The following is a 23,239-nucleotide window of genomic DNA, read 5'->3' on the forward strand; positions in this document are numbered from 1 at the left end:
CACTAATCATTGCACCAACCGATAAGTGGCTAGTCAAAACAAATATAAATGAAAAATGGAGTATATATGTTCTCATCTAAGTTAATGTAAGAAAATATTTATATAATCATATTATATAACAAGTAATTACAGATAGTTCTATTTAATAGCATAGTTTATAACCTAAAATAATGGTAATTACCCTTCGGGTGACCAGTGATTTGGGTTTGAAACTTTCATATTAGAGATCTCAAGTTCGAAACCTCTGTCAGCGAAAGCATCGCTTTCTGGATCGAGCTCGTTGCTATGTGGTTTGCGAGATATTGCAAAGGTTTTATGTATTTGTACCCAAAGAATAGCGGCTACAGATTTTCCTTGACATAATTTTTTTTAAAAAAATAAATGTTTGATTAAGTATCTTCTTATTATATGTTAAATCACATTAATAATCATCTAAGAGTATATAACTTAAATACTTTATATATGTAGTGTTTTGATTATCTTAAGTTGATATATTAGACTAGTCACTTGTGATTGCCAAGTATATATATATATTGTATAATAATCAGAATCTTATTATTGGTAGGTAGGGTTAAAGTGATTGGCTAGAAACTTAGTATTATACTTGTATATTTACATCTTATATTATAAAAAATTTCCCAAATTATTAATAGTTCTTCTAGTCAAGAACTTTATGTTATATTAATTAATAAAGTAGTTCAATGATTGGAGTGGAGGGTCTAACAACTATTCCAACTTCCAACTTCCTCATCTCCCCATGTGACAACTTTTGGGATGTTGGGTATGGACAAAACAAATATTGAAGAATCTTAACAATATAATTGGTAGATTCAGATAATTTTACTTATCCAAAAATTAACAAGCAGAGAGACAATCTTACATTCATATGTGGAAACAGGTACAATTTTTAAATGATAGTGTTTACATTCTTCTCCCATTAAAATTTGTGTGACATAATTTAATTTAAATGAGGATAGAGTTTGAAGAGACAAATATTATGGTCATCACAACAATTATGTAGCTATAAAACTTATGAAACTTAGATAATATTTCAATCATGTATTGAATGCACCAGTCCTTGAAATAAGTAAGGGTGTAAATATGGGGATTTGACCTGGTCGATAGGGGTGGTCAGAGGAACTGTCAACCAGAAGTGTATATTTTCACTTTGTCTGGACCCGGTATAGTTATAAAAGCTTTTTATTAAAGGTAAAATGACAAGTGTAAAATTAATTATAATCATTATCAAATTTAAATGTGAATTTTTTTCTATGATTAAAAAAAATGTGTCACATAAATGAAAAAACGAAAAAAATATTTCATGCCCCAAACCTCTCAAAAGCATTGATCAATTATTTTTCCATGTGCATCAACTACATGGAGGACCATCAAAACTCTAGCATTTTGATAAACAATGAAGTACATCCACTATTCTCCTTTAGTTGTTTGTGCAACTTATAGAAGAGTCATATAAAGATGTGTCTCCATGTGTAATTGTTCTTTTTATCACAAAGTGCACTTCAATCACAAATAAATTGTCTCCATGTAATTTGGGAGTTTTTATTATAACAATAATAATTACGCTTCAATTACGAGTTAATTTGAAGATTTTATAGCTGTAATATTTTCCATCCTTTTAGTTATTACGAGTTAATTTGAAGATTTTATAGCTGTAATATTTTCCATCCTTTTAGTTGTTACAATAAATAAATAAAAAATTGTGATAATTATTTAGCGACAATAATAATATAATTGTTGTTATATTATAGTCAGCGATAGTTATATAATTATCATCATATTATATTTAGCAACAATAAGATAATATGAATATTTATAATCAACACTTTATATAAATATCATAAGACAATGACATTAACTTAATTGCCGCTAAATAATTTTCGTTCTAAGGTAAGGAAAGGAAAATTGTGTTTCAATACCAAGACATCATGCATAATGATATGTGGGAATTGTATGAAGACATCAACATATTGTACCAACTAGCAAGGCAAAAATAGAAACTCCATATCATGATGATGAGAAATCATAGAAAAGGTAAGAACAACCCAATTAGAAATTGGAAAAGGATTTGTGGGGGCAAGTAGCTAAAATAGAAAAATGAGGAAATGGACTTTTGTGGAAATTATTTTTATTTTATTTAAAGAATGAAAGCAACATAGTAATGAATCAGTTAGTTGCACCAACAAGTGTTATGGTGAGATGGTAAGTAATAATTCATCTTTAATCAAAGGTTTCAAGTTTGAATTCCTTTAGATATGGAATACTTTTGTTAGAAAATATTTTTACACCCTCACTGTGAGAATTCCTGACGTTAATCCAAATTTAATCGGACTCTATTGAATTTTGAATTGAATTTGGTGGAAATTGTTGGGCCTTTGCCCTTTTGAGATGTGACTACACTAGTGTAATTTGTTTTGTTTTTGTAGGAACCTTTTGAGGCAACCCCCATGTGAACTTCTATCAATTTGTCACGTGACAGGTTTTCTTGTATTAGAAAATTTCTCTATCTCAATGATAATATATTTGTGGATTAACTTCTTTTGGTTAACCATCATTCACAACGCTTGCTTTACATTAGACCCGATGTTGAGCCTCTCATAGCTTAGTATCAGTGAACTAGGCAAGCGACCCTGCAAGATAGTCAGCTTTTCTGCAAAATCAATGTCCGTCTCGCCACTGCTTTCGGGTGATTGAAGAATAGCTATAAGGAATACTAAAAGAAAGTATGCAGCGAGGCAAAGCCGATTGAGAATATGAGTATATGACAGTTGGCCCCTGACATTTGGGAGGCATCCTATTTAATAAAGATTCTTCCTCTAGTCAAATAGAGTATTAGTCCGCTTCATTCTATTTTCCAATATTTCACTTTCTTGCTATATTCGAAATATCATTAGAGAAGAAAGTTGGCAGGCTGGATCCTAGGGTAGGTTCCTGAGTTTAATAGATAAAAGGACTAATTAAAATGTATTGGAGAAATTTATGGGATAATCGTAAGACACTTACGTAACTCCTCATTTTAATAAAAAGTGGAAAAATCAAGTGATCATATGTTGAATCTTTTTAGTGATGCTAACAAATTTTAATAGGTGTCTAGGGACATTGACATGTGCCATTCGTGTTTTTCAATAAAGTGTGTTTGAATTTTTATTCTCACACTCATTAACTTGGCTAAGTTTGTATACTTACAGCATTTTACAACGATTACGTGATTAACTAAGTTTGCACTGTGCCTTCCCTTCCTGAGCCATGCTTCCCCGTCAGTCACTCGCACAAGGGCAGGTCACTAATATACGACACATGTCATGTATGTATGCTTGGTCAGCATAACACGTGTCGAGTTTTCATATATAGCCTCATTGGAGATAGTACTAAGTACTAAATATTCTAGTGCAATTGATTTAATTTAGCCTAATTTAATTATAAATAGGAGGTTGAAGATTCGAATCCCTATAAAATTAAACTTTTCTCCGAAAATGTTTCAAAAATAAAAGACAACTGGGGCTCGAAATTGGGCCGCGCCTAGGCGAATGACCATTACATTCGCGATGCAAGCCAAGAAGCTCAGTTGTTCAAGCAGTGTCATTACCGTTATTTGTAGGAATATTTCTATTTTTCAGATTATTTAATATATATTTGTGGGTACACCCCTGGTTACATGCGACATAGATAGTAAGTAATTGATCACTATTATAGTTGGTGATTACAACAAAGTTGTCAAAACGAGTTAACTTATTACACATAAATATTGCCACTAATTTACTAATAGTCACTCCATGTTAACAAGGGGCAGGTCAAACAACAACAGACTCTCAATTGACAAGCTTCTACAAATGAGGTGGACATAATACTTAAGCGAATACTTTGTTTAAGTGGAAAAGAAAATGAAGAATTTTATAAGGCAATTCAAGTTCACATAGTGCACGTGCTTTTAGAGCTCGATGAAACATAGCTAAAAAGATAAATTTCTGCAGACTTAAATCCAAAGAAAACAATGTGTCATGGACTTGGTGGTCATAACATATTCATATTAACCTTTTTTCACAGTAATGCTTTAAAATTACTGTGTATTTTGCTAAGTAGAATTCCCAGTAAAGTAATGCCAGACCTTTCTTCTCCTCTTCCTTCCCCATCTTCTTCTTTTACTTCCTCCCTTTCCTCCTCCTTCCAATAAATTATGAGTGCACAACAAAAAATGAAAACCAATTAAATATGTGCTATAAAAAAATTGATAATTTATTGCTTACTTGTGTTTGTAGTTAATGTTCCATTTAACGTATATTATCTATTCTTAATAACTTGGCTTGGCTTGATTGGAGATAATTGAAAATATCATTATTGATACAGGACGATCATTGTTCAATACCTTTTAGCTAAGATTTTATTACAAAATACCAAAACTGGTCGATAAACAGCAAGGCCGAACAACAATTTCTCAATGGGCATTCAAGACTTAAAGAGGGTCATCCAGAAATACATATGTTAAGATCAACATGGCTCAAGTTCGAAACCCGGTAGATGATAGATGATAACACCCTCCCCTCTATCCTTCTCCACTTAAATACCAGGTTGTCTACAGGAAGGTCCGATCTCATGACATGTGCCTAACCTACACATCATGCATAATGCTCTTACAACTATACCAAAGTCGTGGATCACGGAACGAGATCTATCTCATGCTTAAACAAGTTCCTAATCCATTAAACTTCTTCTGTAGTGTGATGAATTGACATCATGACTCGTTATCTTTAGTCATTCAATATTAGTATTTGTATTTACAATTGTATTCTCTCCTATTGTTTTCTTGAAAAGCTTCAGAGATACTTGGGCAGATTCAGGATTTGCACAGCAGGGAAGAATTCAATTAGACTTCATCTCAATATCAGTATTGTCTTTTGTATCTGGTTCGTCGTCAGGAAGAAGACCAAGTAGGGGCAAAGGCAATAGAGAGCTGAGATTGCAGAGAATTATCAGAAAAGCCAAGTTGTCAAACCTGTCCTTGGTGACACCAAATACCTGGGTTAGACCTGCACCAATTAGACCTCCAAGGACACTCCCTCCATTGGATATGGACATAAGGGTCGCGAAGAGAGTTGCTTCCATTCCTTGTGGACAAATTCTTGCAGCTAATACTAGAACAGGCATGAAAGATGCCTGAAAAGGTAACAAGTCAGATAATGCTGATAAAAGGGTTGCCAGAATACTCTTTAACTCTGTTAGAAAAACATTTGTGATTCAATTTCAGTTTTTCATACATATATTAAAAGATAATAAAGGAGCGCCTTAGACTCAAAATGGAACTTAAGGAATGGACTTTCAAAGCATTTGCCAAGTTTACCCTTTGCTATCCTCTAGCAGATAATGTGAATTGACGTAGAAAGCTAGCTTGCCAAAACTCAAAAGTGTTTCTTCCCCTCGTCTATCAGATAAGCAATCTCGTCAAATGACAGTTTGGATGCAAACTTACACTCATTTTCCAAGTTCACCCACTGCGCTCTTCTTACAATTTGTATATGATGTGCCTTAAGAAGGTTATCTCACCAAAATTTAAACTGAACACCTATGTTTCCCTCAGTACTCTAATCAGATAACCATTCTCCTAAAAGACACCAAAAGATCTGTTCTTAAATAGTTTTTGTATTCTATAAAAAGCCATGCACCATTTTTATTTGTTCTCACATTTATCCAGCACGTAATGGGGCTCCATCAATGTGGTGAAAGCTTCCTCCTTTGTACTTCAACTTTCGTTTTGAGAAATCTAAGAATCATTACTTTGACCATTCACCTATTCTTGCAAAAGGTTCGCCCTAATACCATGTAAAAGATATAGAATATCTAACCAAAACCTTAAGGTAATGATAGAGCGGTCAAGACCTTGATAAATCCCTTTAGATGCCCTTTTATGGTCGAGACCATATAGTTCAAGAATAGAGATAGAGTTTCTATAAGATGGAACCTAATGAAGATTATCTTTCTACTTATCAAAACTCATACTGGCCAAAGAAAATCTAGTTATACATCACATAGCAGTCCTAGATACACAATTTTATATTCATAGCAGTTACCTGAAATTAGCATTCCAAAGAATTATAAAGTTAATGTGCAAGTACATTTTTACAAATTTTATTTGGCTCTATGGCTGCTATAGTTCTTAATTGGAATACAGCCCTAATTGGAATTCATGAGACTCTACATACATGAAAAATTACATAATCACTTCAGAGGCGTATCCAAGATTTTAGATCTATGGATTCAACCCTTAAAGTTCTTAACATTAAACCCATTATATTTTAAAGTTATGGGTTCATATTTGTTGCAGTTTTAATAGATTTTTACATGTAAATTTGTACTCCACATGGGAAGACTAGGTTCAAATGAACCCGCTATCGAAAGCTGCAATCGCCCCTGAATCATTTTCATTATGTCCCAGTTCAATTGTTTCCGAAAGAAACTCTCAAGTTCTCTTTCTCAAAAACAAAAACTCTCAAGTTGTTGTTTCTCACTAGCCAAATACATCTTTGTAGGTAGGTTCAGTGAGTTTCAGCTTGCATGTCGCAAGTTGGCCATTATATCCTTTAATTGTTTTGTGTGCCTTCACTGCATTATTATTATTTTGATTTGTACGCTTAAGTAATGCTTCGCAGATTTTCAACTAAGCAAGACTGCGCTCAAGTATAAGAAAAAAGATTACCTGACCCAGAACAGTTATAATCAAGGAATCCCCAATAGCAAACCACTCATCACTAATGCCAAACTGCCGGTTCAATCCAGTCACAAGAAGAACCTAATACAAACAAATCATACTTGGAAGTGAATCATGACCCAAAACATAAGAAAAATCATAAAGCTGAAGTAGAAAATATATGTTGGAACACGTACCTGAGTCATACCAAGAGCTGTACCAATGAGAGTCATTACGAGGAATATCTTCCGTAGAGGAACTTTCTTTAAAAACCCATTATAAAGCCCCACACCAATAAGTGATGCAACTGAAGTGACAAGCTTAACACGACCAAGGAATTCCGGAGTGAAACCAAGTTTGTTTGTCCTACAATCAGGACAAACTTCTATCAGATTTAGCAGTTTGCATGTATGTTTACATTATTTAAAAATTTAAACCTGAAACTGCACATACGTGAAGAAAAACATAGCAGAATCTGACTGTGGCGTTGCCTGCCATAAGAAAATAAATAGGGTGGGAAGTAGAACGCTAGGCTGCTTAACAGCTCCCCATAACTGGGTAAAATTGTTTTTTGAGCTCTCTATGAAACCATTGCCTAAAGAAACTCCCCTTGCTGGGCCTCGTACAGGCTGTTCTTTCACAAGTACAGATACCGCAGATGTTATGAGTGGAAGTAATGATGTTGCACCAAAAACAAACCTGGAGGTACAAAAACAATTAGATTAACCCACCAGGACCATTAGTATTACTCACAAGACCACAATCATATGATATTTAGAAATATGACAAAGTAACATACCTCACACCATAAGCCTCCACAAGGGAGCCACTAAAGTAGGCACTCACAATTCCCCCAAATGCCGAAGAACCCCAGCACAATGACTGAAGAGATCCTGACATGCTTTGAGACTCACCGCGTGCCCTCTCAACAACCATGGAATCTACAACCTACATGATTACTCAATTATATATGCCAGCTGAATGTGGTGCAAAATTAAGATACCAAACAAAGAAAGAAAAGATTAACTCAAATTAATTTGGCCAGGTAACTCCATTGGTTTGAACATGTGTAACAACCAAACATCAAGTCCAATAATTCCCAAGTGACACTAATATTGTCAAGATATCAACACAAGGATCAGTTGATGACGCAGCAGCGGGTTCATGGCAGTGGGTGGAGCTATAGCTTGTGACCCGATAATATCATTGACATTATCCAAGCAAGAATATACAGTTCATCCACACTACACTATACAACTCTTGAATTTGCATAGAATATCCAATTTCAAACTACAAACAGCTCAATCTAAAATAAGTTCTAATGGCCCCACCGTAAACCCTTCTTTTGAGAGGACGGTGGTGTTCGGGTCAGCTTGTGCACAATGCGACTATTGCACCAGGTATCTGCTACCACCCACCAGCACCAGTACCGGGTAACTTGTCCACTAGGCTAAAGCAGATGGGAAGAAATTATTGAGTTTTGTTTGCCTCCACTAAGATTTGAACATGAGCCTTCATGGTTCTTATGCCCTTTTTATCCTCAAAAAAGGAGTAGCAACATCATAACTTCTGCTCCATTCATCACTCTGGTTTAAAAAATAATCACTCACTAAATGCACAGTAGTTATCATGAGAAAGTAGTGACTATAAAAGTAGACACCAACAACATTTGTGGAGAGAAAACACATAACTTTGCAAACTCGAGAAGTTTTAAGAGGTGCTGCTAATGCTCAGAATAAAAGTAGAACAGATACTAGGAGTGTTGTAAAAGTCATTTGGCACGGCTAGCCAGCATGGCCCAACTAGGTGAAGATTTAGTGAGAGTGCTTCCAAAGTGATAAGCAGGTCCTTAGACTCCTTTCATTTTGAAATTCCCAAAACCACAAAGGACAAATGTAGGTGATCTTTCTTTCTCTTCTCATGTCTTCTGAGAAAGATTTAGTGAGAGTGCTTCCAAAGTGATAAGCAGGTCCTTAGACTCCTTTCATTTTGAAACTCCCAAAACCACAAAGGACAAATGCAGGTGATCTTTCGTTCTCTTCTCATGTCTTCTGAGAACAAGCAATGAAACCTCGGAAATGGCAAGGGACACAGCAAAGGATGAGGCATAAAAACTTAAGTCAGATAGTTGTGTACTACCTGACATTTCTTGGAAAAAGCCCTCTCCGTGATACATATTTGACGCACCAGTGGACTCTAGACAACCTTGCTGAACTTTTGAGATACCCTTTTTCATACTAGTTTGATAAGTTCTTCTCTCAAATGAGTTCTTGAAAACTTGGAACATATTATGGTGCGACTAAGTCTCAGGCCTAACCTATGGCCCTGTTGCCAAGGTTGCAACTAAGGACTTCCATCAAATTTTCAAAAGGCAAAACACATTTATGCAAGTCAATCTCATGTATAATGGGCAAGAGTTTTTTATCATGAAATGGAATACCTGAACAAAAATGAGGGCATAACGAGTACTCAACTAATACTAAAGGTCAAAAGCCAAACAGATTGTCATTAACCTTCGGAGTTCAGACCAGTTAAAAAATATAACTAGGCAATGAACATAACAGCACTAGTCTCAATTTATTGAAACTAACTAGGAACAAAAGGAACTTACAACATCTGAGAAAGCGACAGAAAGAGAACCAATAAGTATGGAGAAGGCAGCACTATACTTGCTATCAACGAAGGTGGCCATCAAAAACCATGAGAATGCTCCAAGAAGCCCTGAGAGTACCAAGTATGATCTCCTCCGGTATCCAAAGAGTGGGAAGGAATCACTATACAGGAAAAGCTCATGTCATGAAATCTTTCATCAACTAGCTAGATGGATAAGGATGAAAAAAAAAAAGTTGAGTCCAACCTGATGAAACCATACAATGGTTTCACGAGCCATGGCAATGATGAGAAACCAGATATGACGGCTGTCTAGTCATTCACATATAAATGTGTCAGTCTGTGGACTCAACTAAAATGGTGAGGGGAGAAGAGAGAAGAAATGTGCAAATAGGTGTCCATTGAAGAAGGTAGAAAATTTTGGGATAGTCACAAAATAGAAAGAAAGGTTAAGTAAAACAGAAAGAATAACTTACGGCTGTGGCAGTCTATATTCGAGAGAGAATTTGTATTTCAAATGACTGAATGTAACTGTAGTTTAAATTCCAAAACAACTCTTAAATTCAGTATGACAAGTAGATTCCTAAATCCAGGAAAATATACTAAAAGCATCTTTGGCTAGAATCTGGAGTTTGAATTTGATGAAAATAATTTTGTTCCACTAGGAAGATTGACAAACAACAGGAAATAAATTACTCTATCAGGATGACGTACCTCTGCAGGATCTAGGTGTAGGTCATCTTTCAAGTAAAAACTTACAGCAAGCCTAGCAAGGCCCAGGACGCCTTGAACAAAATATACCATAGCGACAGCAATGTTATCTGGGGTTAGATCCACTCCAAAGCAACTGATTGAACTTAAAGAATATTTGTTCTTGTGAGGCACACTTTTATTGGACAAGACAGAATCTTCTTTAACAGTGGTTGTCGGCAGATCCCCCTTTCCTGCACATGATCATATTGGAGAACGTAAATAAGATTGAGACGGCCAAAAAAGAACAACCACACTAACAGAATAGTAGAAAATGAGCTCATATTGTGACATAAGCCACCATGTATGAGCATGATAGGTGCTAAATCCATGAAGAGATTTTCTTGACAACCTACTGACATCAGGTACAAAAATAAAGCATATTAGAGCATTCAAATTCCATTATGCAAAGTTTTTGCTTCCACTCTAAACTATAAATTACCCTCCAAAGAATCCTTCTCCGAAAAAAGTTATTTGCATATCCAATATGACATTGACAATCATATGCTCCTCTAGATTGACTTTTAAGCAGCCAGTTCATTTTAATTCATCCTATAATTTTGATGAAATAAGGTGAATTCAATGATAAGCATCAAGAAGATGCAAAAAGTTCTAATCTATCCTATAATTCTTTCTAGTTTCCTGTGTTAAACTACTTCCTTATGGTGCATGCCAACTCACTCTTTCCCAATTTGCACAACAACACTGTAGAAATGAACCATACTCTAATCTATCGTTATCAGTTCCAAATTATTAAAAGTTTATTTTAAATGGAACTTAGGCTGCAATCACAAAAAGACTTGACAAATTTTTTGCATTTGTTGCAGAGTAGTTAACAGCCCGCTTGACGTGCTATAAACTCTTAAAGCTCGGTGAAGCCCAGTCTAGGCGCTTCACGTCACTTAACCTGCTCTTTATTACAGATAGCGCACTGCTTCAATGCCCCAGGCATTCTCTTAAGAAGTAAAATATTAAACCATAAGAGTAGATGATGAAGCAATATACTAATTGTTAGAGAATATATTAGTGATTAGGACTAGGAAATAAAAAATGTAGTAAAATAAAGTAGTTGCTAACCTGAATAAGAGATTTTCTCTAATCACAATTTAAAATAATTTTGAAGTTGATTGACATGGGTTTTTAGTTCACCTATTCCAATTCATTATAGATTTTTAGTTCTTTGATCCATATAATTATTGTTTGTTATTATATTTGATTTTGCTTTCATTTCATTTTTTTCCTCTCTATTGTTCCAATTTCATCAGATGTCCCAAAATGCCTTTTGAATCTTGTGGACCTAAGCATGTTTTGTGAGATGTTGGAATTAAATAGTTACCAACTATAGAAAGTAATATTCTTTTTGAAATAGATTAAAAAGGAAAGTAAGGCACATAAATTGAAACAGTGGGAGCACCAATGTTACTGCTATCATTATGTACCTCTACTATGAGCTCTCCTCTACTTCATAATTTTTTTCTCAAGGTCTTCTACATTTGATGTGTTCAAAGCAACAAGAAAAATATATTAAAAGCTATCTTTGCCACTGAAAGTGATGAAGTGACGCAAAGAGATAATTTATCGCTTCATGGGTGAAGTCATGCGCCTTAGAGAAGTGTGCGCTTCAGATAAGGATGTGCAAGTGATCTAAATGAGAAACAGTTGGTTCAGTTGTTAGACATGATTCCCTTGTCCATGACAGGTTTTCCTTCCTCTGACCAACTCATTTGCATATCACATGCATAAGAATGGCATCTGGGCATTTCAATTTGAATGAACAATGTGCTCTTACTAGCACACGAAATCCTTAATATTAACTTTGGAAAGACATACCATTGACAACGTGGGTTTTAAACCTCAAGGCAGTGTCGTAAAAGGCACACTTATGCCCTGAAGCGAGTCTTAAAATGTGTTAGAGTGTTTCGCCTAGCAAAATGTGCACTTCGGTGTCGTTATCAAGGTCTAAGGCATACTTTTCATTGTCAATGAGCCTCTTCTGAAGACGCTAGGCTAAACAATTGATATTTTACTTATCGTAATATTTTTTCAATTGATTTGCTCATATATTTATCATTCATACTTATAATTATTAGTCTTGAACTAAGCATATATATTTGTATTTTGTTTCTCCCTTTGCGTCTTTTTTCGTTAAAGCTCGCACTTTATTTGTATATTACTTTCGATAACACTGCCTCAAGGCCATATTGACCCAGGACAGGATATTAAGAAGTAGATCTTCAATTGCCTGCTATCCAGCTCGAAACTGTATCTAACACCAAACACTCGAACCAGACATACAGATTCTGAAGCTGCTTAGCTTTCCTTTATTTTAAAACAAAGCCTTGAAAGAAAAGCTAATAACCTCAAATTTCATTTTTAATAATTCAACTAAGCAAAATCAAAGTAAAATTAGTCTACTTTGATGAATCCTCCTAGTTCTAACAAAATGTGGAATAAAGTAAAATGGATAAGATACCGATAAAAAAAAGTATAACGGATAGGATTGAGGTATTGTTGATTGATTGAGCTAAGTAAAAATAAATCAATAATTAAAAAAAAACAAAATTAATCAGGTCCACACAATTAGAATTGATTGAGCTAAGTAGCAAACTCACGATTTCTAGAATCTATCAACGGTTCAGTTTCGACATCTCGTCTGACGGAACCAGCTGGCATCTGTACTGAGACTGACATTTTGGAGTCCGGTGGCTCAAAAGGCGGTCTCCGGCGGGAGGAGCCAGCTGAGATGGTGAAGGAAAGCGGTTTCCGGCGACGAAAACGAGAGAGGATTGGAGAGAGGGAGAGGAAGGAGAAAAGAGGATTAACTGAGGGTAAGATTGAGAATGAGATTGAATTGGGAGTTATTGTAGCCATTATTTTTAATTTTTAAGTTATGAAACTGCTTGGATTCGTACAATCTACTTGTGATTTTTTAAATGAGAAATTGGATTATAAAATGAGTTAAAAGACAGTTTTTGTGTTCAAAAACGATTCCCAAGAATAACATGATCCCATGCCCTATGCAAATCTCGAAATTGCCCTTGATTAAATAACAAATTCGCGTAAACTCAAAGAATTTAAATTTCTTGTATAAAACTAGCAAAACTATAATTTTAACATCAAATTTCTTAGTTATTTTTTAATCTCTTCTCTAATTTTCTTTTTTTATTATTTTCTTGACTACTCGAATTCATAAACTTTAAATCAGAAGTGAATGTACCTTTAAATGGCATTGTAAAAATAGGTTGTCACTTGTCTATGCAACGTCTTTCCATTTTCTCTACCACTTGTCCATTTCTTTGGGCTGGTTTTGTGGTCCATAATCTCAATTCTCAAATAATAAGCTTACAAAGAAGTCCAACCCAATTAATTAGTTCAAAAAAATAGAATTTTGTCAAAACTTGAATTTCTTAATATTTTCTGGATATTAATTTTCTTACTTACTTATTAATATCAAAAAATAAATAACAAAATTTATTTATTTTTAAAAAAAAAAAATTCTAGGAATATATTTTTTGTGGAAAACATTTTTGTTCACACCAAACACATCCTAAGGGTGTGTTCAATAGGGAAGAAAATACTTTTCAATATTTTTATGTTGAATTCATCAAAATATTTTCTCTAGTTAAACAACAATGTAGAAAAATGACTTTCCTATAATAGAAGTAAGTAAAATAAATTGCATGAGTAATATTAATCTAAATTCATTGTCTCCTCTTCAACCATTCACACTACACCAAAAATGATCGTTAATGATAATTAACTAACAGCTATAACTTAATTATCGTTAAATAAAGATTTTCAGAGAGAATTAAGACTCTTTGTAAATGTCACTAAAACTTATAGTAACATTGGATTCAATTGAAATTAACTAATACCGATAAAAAAAATTGTCATTTTTTTGTTAATGTACATATTTATTATTGCTAAAAGGTATTTTAGTCATAGTTCATCCCCCAACCCTTGATCATCCCACTCTTGTATTCTCACTCCCCGTCTCATTTCATCACGCTTTCTTAGTATTTTGATAAATAACATATAAATATTTTTAGAATGATATTTTCTCGTTAACTTATCAAATACTCACTTATTTTTTAAGAAGATTCTTTTACGGAAAATATTTTTCTTCGTACCGACCACCGCTCTAGATGGGGAAGAAGCCAAGAAGAAAGTTAAAAGAGTACTGTAGAGGTAGACATTGGTAATGAGTTACATTTATGGTCCCAATTCCCAATTTGCCTTCATAATTTATGTCTGCACCTGTTGGGACTCTACAGTCTGAGCTCTAAGCTTCCCATGCCTGTCTCCTCTTATCCAACCATTTGTCACGATCCAACCCACCAGTCGTGCGGACACCCACTCTAACACCTAAGTAGGAGAATCATCATATGTTAATAGTCAATTATGCGGAAAAATTTAAAGAAAACACATGTAACTACAATAACATGATTTTATAATTAATACCCTTTTTAAATAAATTTTAGTTAAGACTTGTAAAGTAATTAACAATCCCAAGGACCTAGTCTAAACAGGTACAAGAGCTACTAAAAGTACAACTGGATAAGATAAATAAAAGACACAGTTCCCACTATGCGGAAGGAAAAATAGAAGTTGTTGGAGATTTTCTTCGTCTTCACCTAATGAAACGTCATTAATCTTGCATCCAGACTATGTCAAAAGACATAGCAAGAGTAGTATCAGTACAAAACACACGATACTGATAGGCATCATCGGTCAACCCGACCCCCACCACATAACATAAGAAACCAACTAGTAAGATCATGAAATAAACCACTTGTTTCTCCACCTTCACCCCTTTCATTGAAATACCTCCAATCACCCTAGCATTCTAACTACTAAACCCTTTTTAATCAACCCACTTACCGAATTCTTGATCATAGCTTACCTATTCTAACACGTAAGAATTTTCCCAAGTACGAACACCACTAAATCAACTAACCGTACACGTCCTACCTTACTTCCTCATCACATTACCAACCATAGTCACATAATACAATGCTTCAAACTTTCTTAAAACTAACCCAATCTCATTTCCCCCAAGGTGAAATCCATCTAGCCATTTCCTTTACATACAATATCTCTACTCTCGCCNTTCTAACACATAAGAATTTTCCCAAGTACGAACACCACTAAATCAACTAACCGTACACATCCTACCTTACTTCCTCATCACATTACCAACCATAGTCACATAATACAATGCTTCAAACTTTCTTAAAACTAACCCAATCTCCTTTCCCCCAAGGTGAAATCCATCTAGCCATTTCCTTTACATACAATATCTCTACTCTCGCCATTACAATCCATGAACAACCAACTATAAATCGTCATAGCACGGGTCCTCTAAGTACAACATAACGAACCAATACAATACTTTACTCACAAACGTATATCAAGCATATGCAATATTGTCAACAAGTACACGAACAACGAATAACTCACATTTATATCACATCATTAGTCCTCTCACGGAACCCAAACTCAAATGGTTAGCATGTCGGAACGTGGCAACCGATCTCAAGTTAGTGTGCCGAAACGTGACAGTCGATCCCATGTTTATGCCGGAACGTGGCAATTCGATCCCATATTATGTCGAAACGTGGCAATTCGATCCAAGTTAGTTATGCTGAAACGTGGCAATTTGATCCCATTCACACACCACAATCACAAACACAGTACATCATCAAGATCTTACATTTAAGTCATGAATTCATGGCAATGATATTCATCTATCTCATTTACAACAAGTGTGACCAACCTTGCAACATTCATACATATACAAGCATCATAATGAAACAAGAACAAACATGCATCGCACAAACATAGACTCACAATCATCACCTACAAATTACTCTTCAGTCCCCATCACATATATAATAATTGACCATACTCAGCCCTAGTTCATCATTAGGATTTCTCATTAGGGTTTAATCACAATTCATCATAATTTCTCAATGTTAACACTTCAATTATCGAATGTAGCATACATTCATAAATCTAGTTCCACTCTTGATTTCATTCCCTCATTCTTGACCCAATCTTATCCATGATGGCAATTCTAGGTTTTTTTAACAACTCAACAATTCCTCCTCACAAGGCATAAACCCACATACTTTAAACTCTATGGATTATTCATGTAATTCACCTGGTGCACGAAGGTCTACACACAACCCTACCATTGATTTACATATATCACGTAATAAGCACAGATTTAAAACTATTCAATTGTAAAAATCTAGCCTACCTGGGCGCCAAGCAGTTGTACGGAGTTTTTGACTTCAAATCCAATTTTTTGGGATTCGCGACGGTAGATTTGTCTAAGAATTCACAGGATTTCACCATCCCCACACTAGAAATCTCCTTCTCCTTCCTTCTCAAGCTTAGAGCAGCTTTTTTGAGGATTCTAAGGTGTTTTACAACTTATTTAGGTATTTTAGGAAGATGGAGAAAATAAGATTTCTCGCAATTCACATTCTACCTCGCTTATCCCGCTCTGGCGCCAACTTACCCCGCCCTGGCAGCGGCGCCCCAGCGGCACCTGGCCTGCCTGGGCGGGATAGTGGCCCAGATTTTTTTTTCCCGAATTCTTGTTTTTCCCAATAACAACGGTTCAGGTCGTTACACTATACTTTCCTCTGCTCCTTTCAAGTTTTATTACTCCCAAGACCAATTTTTCTTTTGCTTTCTTTCCGAGCATTTATCAAAAATAATTTTTTTATCGCACAAAGAAAAATATACGTGCGAATCACCTTTCTAGGTTTTTAGTGTCGGTAGATCAAAATTTACCATCAGGAAAAAGGGAAAAGTCTTGACCTTAGATTAAGCTAGTCTCATCATTCACGTAATTTCTCCGTTCATCGATTGATCACGCAAATAAGCATTCAGTCAACGCATAGCGAAATGAAAAAAAACTCCCTACTAGTGAAAATGCACAATTATATTGTTGTAGTACTAAACAATTAATTATATTACAAGTTCATAAGAAAGATAATAAAGTTAGTATCATAGTCCATACAATTATTAGTTTTAATATATAAGACTATATTATATAACATATTAGCCTAAACTTTACCTCTTAGCACCTCATAAAACTTCAACTATGATGGTACAATATTTCTTGCACTTATAGTTATACCAAACTATAATAACATGATATTTGTATTCGGCATATATTTTTTTTATCAGAGTGACCTTATTTATTTCTTAATCATAATAAAATAAATTGATTTGTTGTAAAAAAAAAAGAGAAATTAAAAGGTTCCATGATCAAATGTAAAGTATTGGTGAACTCGATGACGAAGCCAGAATTTTTTGATTCAAAATATGAAATAAATACACACAAAAAAAATCGAAGAAAATCAACAAATACTCTATATATCAGTGTAATTTTCTACTAATAAACCTCTCGAGCTTATCCAGGTGAACCCATCATGTAAGTTGCTACACGAGGCCACTAATGTAATATTCTAAAATTTGATCCGTATCTCTTTATTTTATTTCATCTAGGTTGTCACACAAACATTAAACAATAGCATAGGTAGAATAATTTGTTGTATATACACTATATAATACTGGAAAAAAAAATTGACCAGAAAATTTGGTCAGAATAGTATTTTACATATGTTATTTTGTCTTTTTAAATATTTTTATCCTTTTAATTCTAATACCTTCTAACTAAAAAATAGAAAAAAGATCAATTTATTTTAAAATAAAAAAGATATTATAATTTTTTTAAATTTCTAACCAAATTTTCTGGTTATTTAGCATTACCCTATAATACTAATAATAATAATAATACTAAACATCATGATAGTCTCTAGGTGAATAATTTAATCTGAAAGCCTAGTCAAAAAAACTAAACTTAACCAATAAACAAATAAAGAAAAGGGCATCCCAAATAAGATAAAAAGAATCTACTTAACTGAGGTCATTGGTTATGATGATGTTTGCATTATTATGGGATTGATTAGTATATATTATAATATATAATACTATAATTAAAGATTAATGCAATCAACTTTACTCTAACATCATCAATCAACATCATTTATATTAATAAAACTTTCAATAAAGCATCCAAAGTAGTGTCAGACACCATAATCACCTACTACAATATTTTTTTTCAATAAAATAAAAATTTCATCAATCACTTAAAATATTATCTCATTAGCCTTCTTGTTTCTCAACCAAGACATTTTTTTTACCCACCTAAACCAAAAAAAAAAAGTGACAAATATGTCTAAAACAGATTCAATTATCCAATTTACAAAAAACAGTTTTTGAATCTGCAAATAGTCTTTTAACACCTTGCAAGTTGCTTACTAGGACAAAACTTGCTATCACTCATCAATTATTATTATTACTATTATTATTATTAGGAAATAATACCAAATACATTATCATCAGTCTCTGATTTATCCATTCCTTCTTCCAACATCATTTCTTTGTATCTGCAATCACTGCTGCAAAATGCCTTCTCACCTCTACAAAGAAAACACAATACACAATTACAAAAGGGAAATTTTTCGAGAGTAGAGAGTATGCAGACCTTAGAGGTTGTTTTTGAAAGACCCTCGACTCAAGTGCGCCAGTAGTTATGAATGAGGAAATAGGCCAATGAAGAAAACATGATAACTAATATGGAGAGCAATACAAAGCATATAGAAAAAGGAACAAAAACATTGTCATATATATGGTAACAAATATCAAAAGGCAAGAAACGAATAAGGCTAATACTACGACATACATAATGCTCCAGACTACTGCCAAGCCTAATCCCACCAAAAAGCGCGACAACACCTACTAACCTTCTAACTTAATCTACGACTCTTCAAATGTTAGTGTCATTTTAAAGAATCTTTCACAGAATACAGAACCTTACAGAAGTTCTCAATGCTACTACCAGAAATTTGCAAAGAGTAGAAGAGCAAACTATTCTAAAAAAAGGTGTGTCAGACAACAATTAAATCATGAAAAAAGAGAAGTAAAAATCTGACCCTCATGACCACATTAATAAAACAAACAGATCATATGAAATCATCAAAATACTTTAGAATAGGCTATGAAACTCTAACATCTAAACCTACTTTTGGACTCGGTCTCATAATGTCATAAACATTTTTTAAAGGTTATTTTACAGAAAAAAAAAAAAACTTTGCTAAAACTCTGAATGCTACTAGAAATTTGCCAAAGGGTAAGTTCAAATTAACCTTGCTCAAGAGTAAATTGTACTAGAACAAGTATAGTGAGTATCAAACAACTTAAAGGACATATCAAATAAGTTAAATCATGCAAAAAGGAAAAGTCTTCCCCTTATGACTAAGATTAAGCTAGCGTTTGGCTATAGATTTTGAATCAAACCAAAAACCGGTCTAGACTAGTTTTTTGGTTTTTGGGACTTCGACTCACAAAACTTCAACTTTTTACCAACATAATGCATATCCAAATACAACTTGAAAGTTCCAAAGCCAAACTTCAAGATTCAAGTTCAAAATCTACGGCGAAGTGAGAGCTAAACAGATCATAACTAGGAGCTACTAGTCAAGTTTTGAAATTTTGTAAAAAACCAGAAAATTTGGAATACCTGTACATGTAAATGTCTTTCCCTATTCCAAGATTCTTCTTGCAATTGTGACAGAAGCTGAGAAAACTCTCAGATGGATAGCTCATTGGAGGACTAGGAAAAGTTTCATTTTCTTTTCTTGATGCAGAGTACTTAACAACACCACAACAGCTTTCAAGAATACAATCATCAAATATATGAGTTGTTCTTGGATTTGGACCATATGAAATTACACAAGTATACTCCTCAGAAAGCTCCATTTCAGCAGCAGAGAGACTACTAAAAGCCCCTGGTGAATTTGGGATATCTATGTTAGAATTTGAGGAACCAAATGGAGATTTCTTCACAGGAGATGGTGAAAAGCCAGGAGAGAAAGAACCTAACTGAGAATTTCTAGTCTTGATACCAAAATCACCAGGTGAAGGTGGTGAATCAGTAGGGTAATTAAAAGAAGGCAATGTAGGGATCTGAATCTTCAATTGTGAACCAAGAACAACCATTCTACTAACAGAATTCACTTCTTTAGAATCAGATTTTTCACCAATCAGAGCATCAACAAGACCAAGACCAACCCCTTTTGAGTCAAGTTTCTGAAAATGAACTCTACTTTCTGGTTTAGGAGATTTTGGATCAGACCAAAAGGGGTTTCTCAAAACAGTGAAAGGCTTACTATCAAGAATTGAAGTAGGACTCATAATAGACTCAGTATCTGGAAACCCCTTAGCAGCAAAACAAGTAAACAACCTTGGTGAACCAAAAAAAGAAGAGGTTTTTCTTGAATTCTCCATTGGAGATGGTAAAGAATTATAATCTGCCATTATAAACTTTGCTTAAAAGATTCTGATCTTGAACTTCCACCTTATTCCTAAACAACAACATCAAACCAAAGTGTTACAAAGTCTCAACCTTTCCAATTCAAGAAACAAAAAAAAAAACTTACTTTCAACAAAGATTACTACATACCTTGATTATTTCAGCTTGAATACACCATCAAGATTCAATTTTTAAGCAACCCCAGAAACTGATTTGTAACAAAAAGTAAAGATCCAAAAGAAGGGATGAATAAAGCAACTTTCTTTCAACAAGAAGAATCCATCATATCTAAGAACCGACATGAGACCTCAATAGTCATCATCAACACTAAACATTTACAAAAACAACAAAAAATTAGTCATCTTTTTCTTTCTCTTCCCCTTGCTTTTTTTTCTCTGTTTTGTTTCCTGTGAATACTTACAACACTATATTATTTCAGCAAAATTGCAACATAAAGACACAAAGCCTTACATGCAGACAAAGACCCACAAATCAAAAGTTAATCAACAAAAAGAAAAATTAAAAAAATACCCCATAATTTATTTTTTTATTTTTAAAAAAGTCTGATTCACTCTTCTAGTGCTCCTAACTGCAACTTTTTTTTTTTTGTGGGTTTTTGTCCTCTTTCCCAACCCACTACACTTTTAGTCCCTTTTCCCCTTTTTTTCTCCACACCTTACTCTTGTTTCAGTTTCTTGAAACAACTTTTATTTATAACTTGAAAAAAAAAAAAAGGTGCATGAAAATCAGTGGTTTAGATGAAAACATTGGGCTTTAATCTGAAATGTGACAGTTTATTCATGGTGGTTTTTTTTTTTTTTTTGGTGATTGAAAGCTCAGTCACTGAAAGGGAGTCTGCTAAACTGAGGGAACTGCTCTCCTCTAATACCTCTAGACATCAGCAATATATCTATATATGGAGTTGGCCATTGAGTTAATTTTCTTGAAGAGATGAGCAATGAATAGTGTTGTCAGTGGTAAATGTCAATTTTAAGGGTGTGGGGTTGTACAAGTTTTGTACAATTTGAGTATTTTGTACATGCTTTATAATTCTCTAATCTCCTCCACTACTTTTGTGAGAAATTAGAAATATTTGGATGGTAAAATATCATTTCCAAGATATGCAAACACATTATTCTCTATGAATAAATTCCACTGAATTTTTATTTTTATTGATTCGTGAGTATAACACCAATAAAAATTGTGTAAAGTATTGATTATTATTTCTTTGATCTTAACTTGAACTTTTGAATCTGAATTCTATTTGAGTACAAATTTGTCTATATTATAGAGTGCTTTATCTTAGTATAATATTTTTCAACATAAACTTTTCAATACAAATATTGAACATGCATGCATGAGTAACGAGACAAACAATCAAAAAATAAAAAAAGTTTTAAGAATTATTTTCTTAAACTTATGACTTGTTTTCAAATACATTTTTCATTTTTAAAGTAATGTTTAAGTCTATCGACAATGAAGGTACGGAGTGGTAGAGTGAATTGTTCAACGCCATTTTAGGATGTCAAGAATGCACGAAGAATATATGTGGAATACAATGATCTCATTCAATCATTCAAGAACAAGGAGATATTCAGATTTACAATAATTATAGGACTATCAAGTTTGTTAAGCCATATTATGGAAGTTTGGGAAATGGTGATGGAAATAAGAGTGACAAGTAATATGTCTATTATCGAGAGCCAATTTAATTTATGAGAAAAGGGTCTGATATACCCCTTAACTTTGTCATTTAGAGCTGATATACCCCTCTTTATGAAAGTGACTCACATATACCCCTAATTATATACAAATGGCTCACATATACCCTTTTCCTCTAACGGAAATGAAAAAAATTAATTTTAGTTTAATTTTTATATTGTTTTTAAAATATATATATAACCCCATAATGGGTATATTTAATCCTCCTCAAACATATTTTTTTTGACTTTTTTTTTGATTCAATGACTAATTTAGATTTGTTATTTTGATGGTCAAATTTATTTATGTTTCACTAATATTCTTGTAAAACTTGTTATAGATGACCAATTTTTTTTCTTCAAATACAAAAATTAAATTACAATATAGAAAAAAAAAATAGTTTTAAATATAATATAGCCACAAAAAAATAGTTTTAATTTTTTTCTTTACAATAAGGAATGAAAGAAAAAAATAAAATGAGAATAAGAAACTCAAATAATGATAATCGAAAAAGTTAAAAAATAATTTATGTACGAAAAAAATTAAAATATACCTTGAACTTTGCTAGAAGAATCATATATACCCCTAAATAATTTTTAAAAAATATAAATTTAAAACTAATTTTTTCACTTCCGTTAAATGAAGGGTATATGTGAGCTCATTTTGTAACGGTAGGGATATATGTGAGCCGTTTGTATAACGGTAAGGGTATATATGAGCCACTTTCATAACGAGGGGCATATCAGCTCCAAATTGCAAAGTTGAGGGGTATATTAGGCCATTTTCCCTTAATTTATATTAGTGTGTTCAAGTACAGAAGTCATTCATATCTTAGGAAGATTAGTAATGCAGTCTAACGAAAGAAAGAGCAACTTACATATGGTGTTTATTAACCTAAAATAAGCATATGATTAGTCCTTAAGGTGGGAGGGGGGGGGGAGGTTTCCTATTGAGGTGTTCAAAAACTAAATAAGTATATGTAGCTTATATTAGATAATAAATACATATATGACAAAGCTATTACACGAGTGGGGAAGGTGGGAAGAGACTTAGAGCACTTTGCAATTGTGATAGGATTGCATCATGGA

The 23,239-nt window shown here is 33.6% G+C and overlaps 2 protein-coding genes across 2 annotated transcripts; both read right to left on the bottom strand.

Moving 5' to 3' along the window:
* Positions 1-4,638: 4,638 nt before the first annotated feature.
* LOC125851845 (folate-biopterin transporter 1, chloroplastic-like) lies at positions 4,639-13,005 on the bottom strand. Its single transcript, XM_049531584.1, has 9 exons — positions 12,670-13,005; positions 10,022-10,251; positions 9,555-9,619; positions 9,309-9,471; positions 7,497-7,645; positions 7,151-7,396; positions 6,895-7,063; positions 6,707-6,799; positions 4,639-5,169 (listed from the first exon to the last, which is right to left on the bottom strand). The coding sequence occupies exons 1-9, from the start codon at positions 12,926-12,928 to the stop codon at positions 4,876-4,878; spliced, it is 1,668 nt and encodes a 555-aa protein (XP_049387541.1). The 5' UTR covers positions 12,929-13,005; the 3' UTR covers positions 4,639-4,875.
* A 5,311-nt stretch (positions 13,006-18,316) lies between these two features.
* On the bottom strand, positions 18,317-20,502 carry LOC125851860 (FCS-Like Zinc finger 8). The gene is made up of 2 exons (XM_049531605.1): positions 19,659-20,502; positions 18,317-18,558 (listed from the first exon to the last, which is right to left on the bottom strand). Exons 1-2 carry the CDS (start codon positions 20,453-20,455, stop codon positions 18,450-18,452), a joined length of 906 nt encoding a protein of 301 aa, XP_049387562.1. The 5' UTR covers positions 20,456-20,502; the 3' UTR covers positions 18,317-18,449.
* Between the last annotated feature and the right edge of the window lie 2,737 nt (positions 20,503-23,239).

This window comes from Solanum stenotomum, unplaced genomic scaffold (assembly GCF_019186545.1).
Source record: "Solanum stenotomum isolate F172 unplaced genomic scaffold, ASM1918654v1 scaffold30406, whole genome shotgun sequence".
Taxonomy (NCBI): domain Eukaryota; kingdom Viridiplantae; phylum Streptophyta; class Magnoliopsida; order Solanales; family Solanaceae; genus Solanum; species Solanum stenotomum.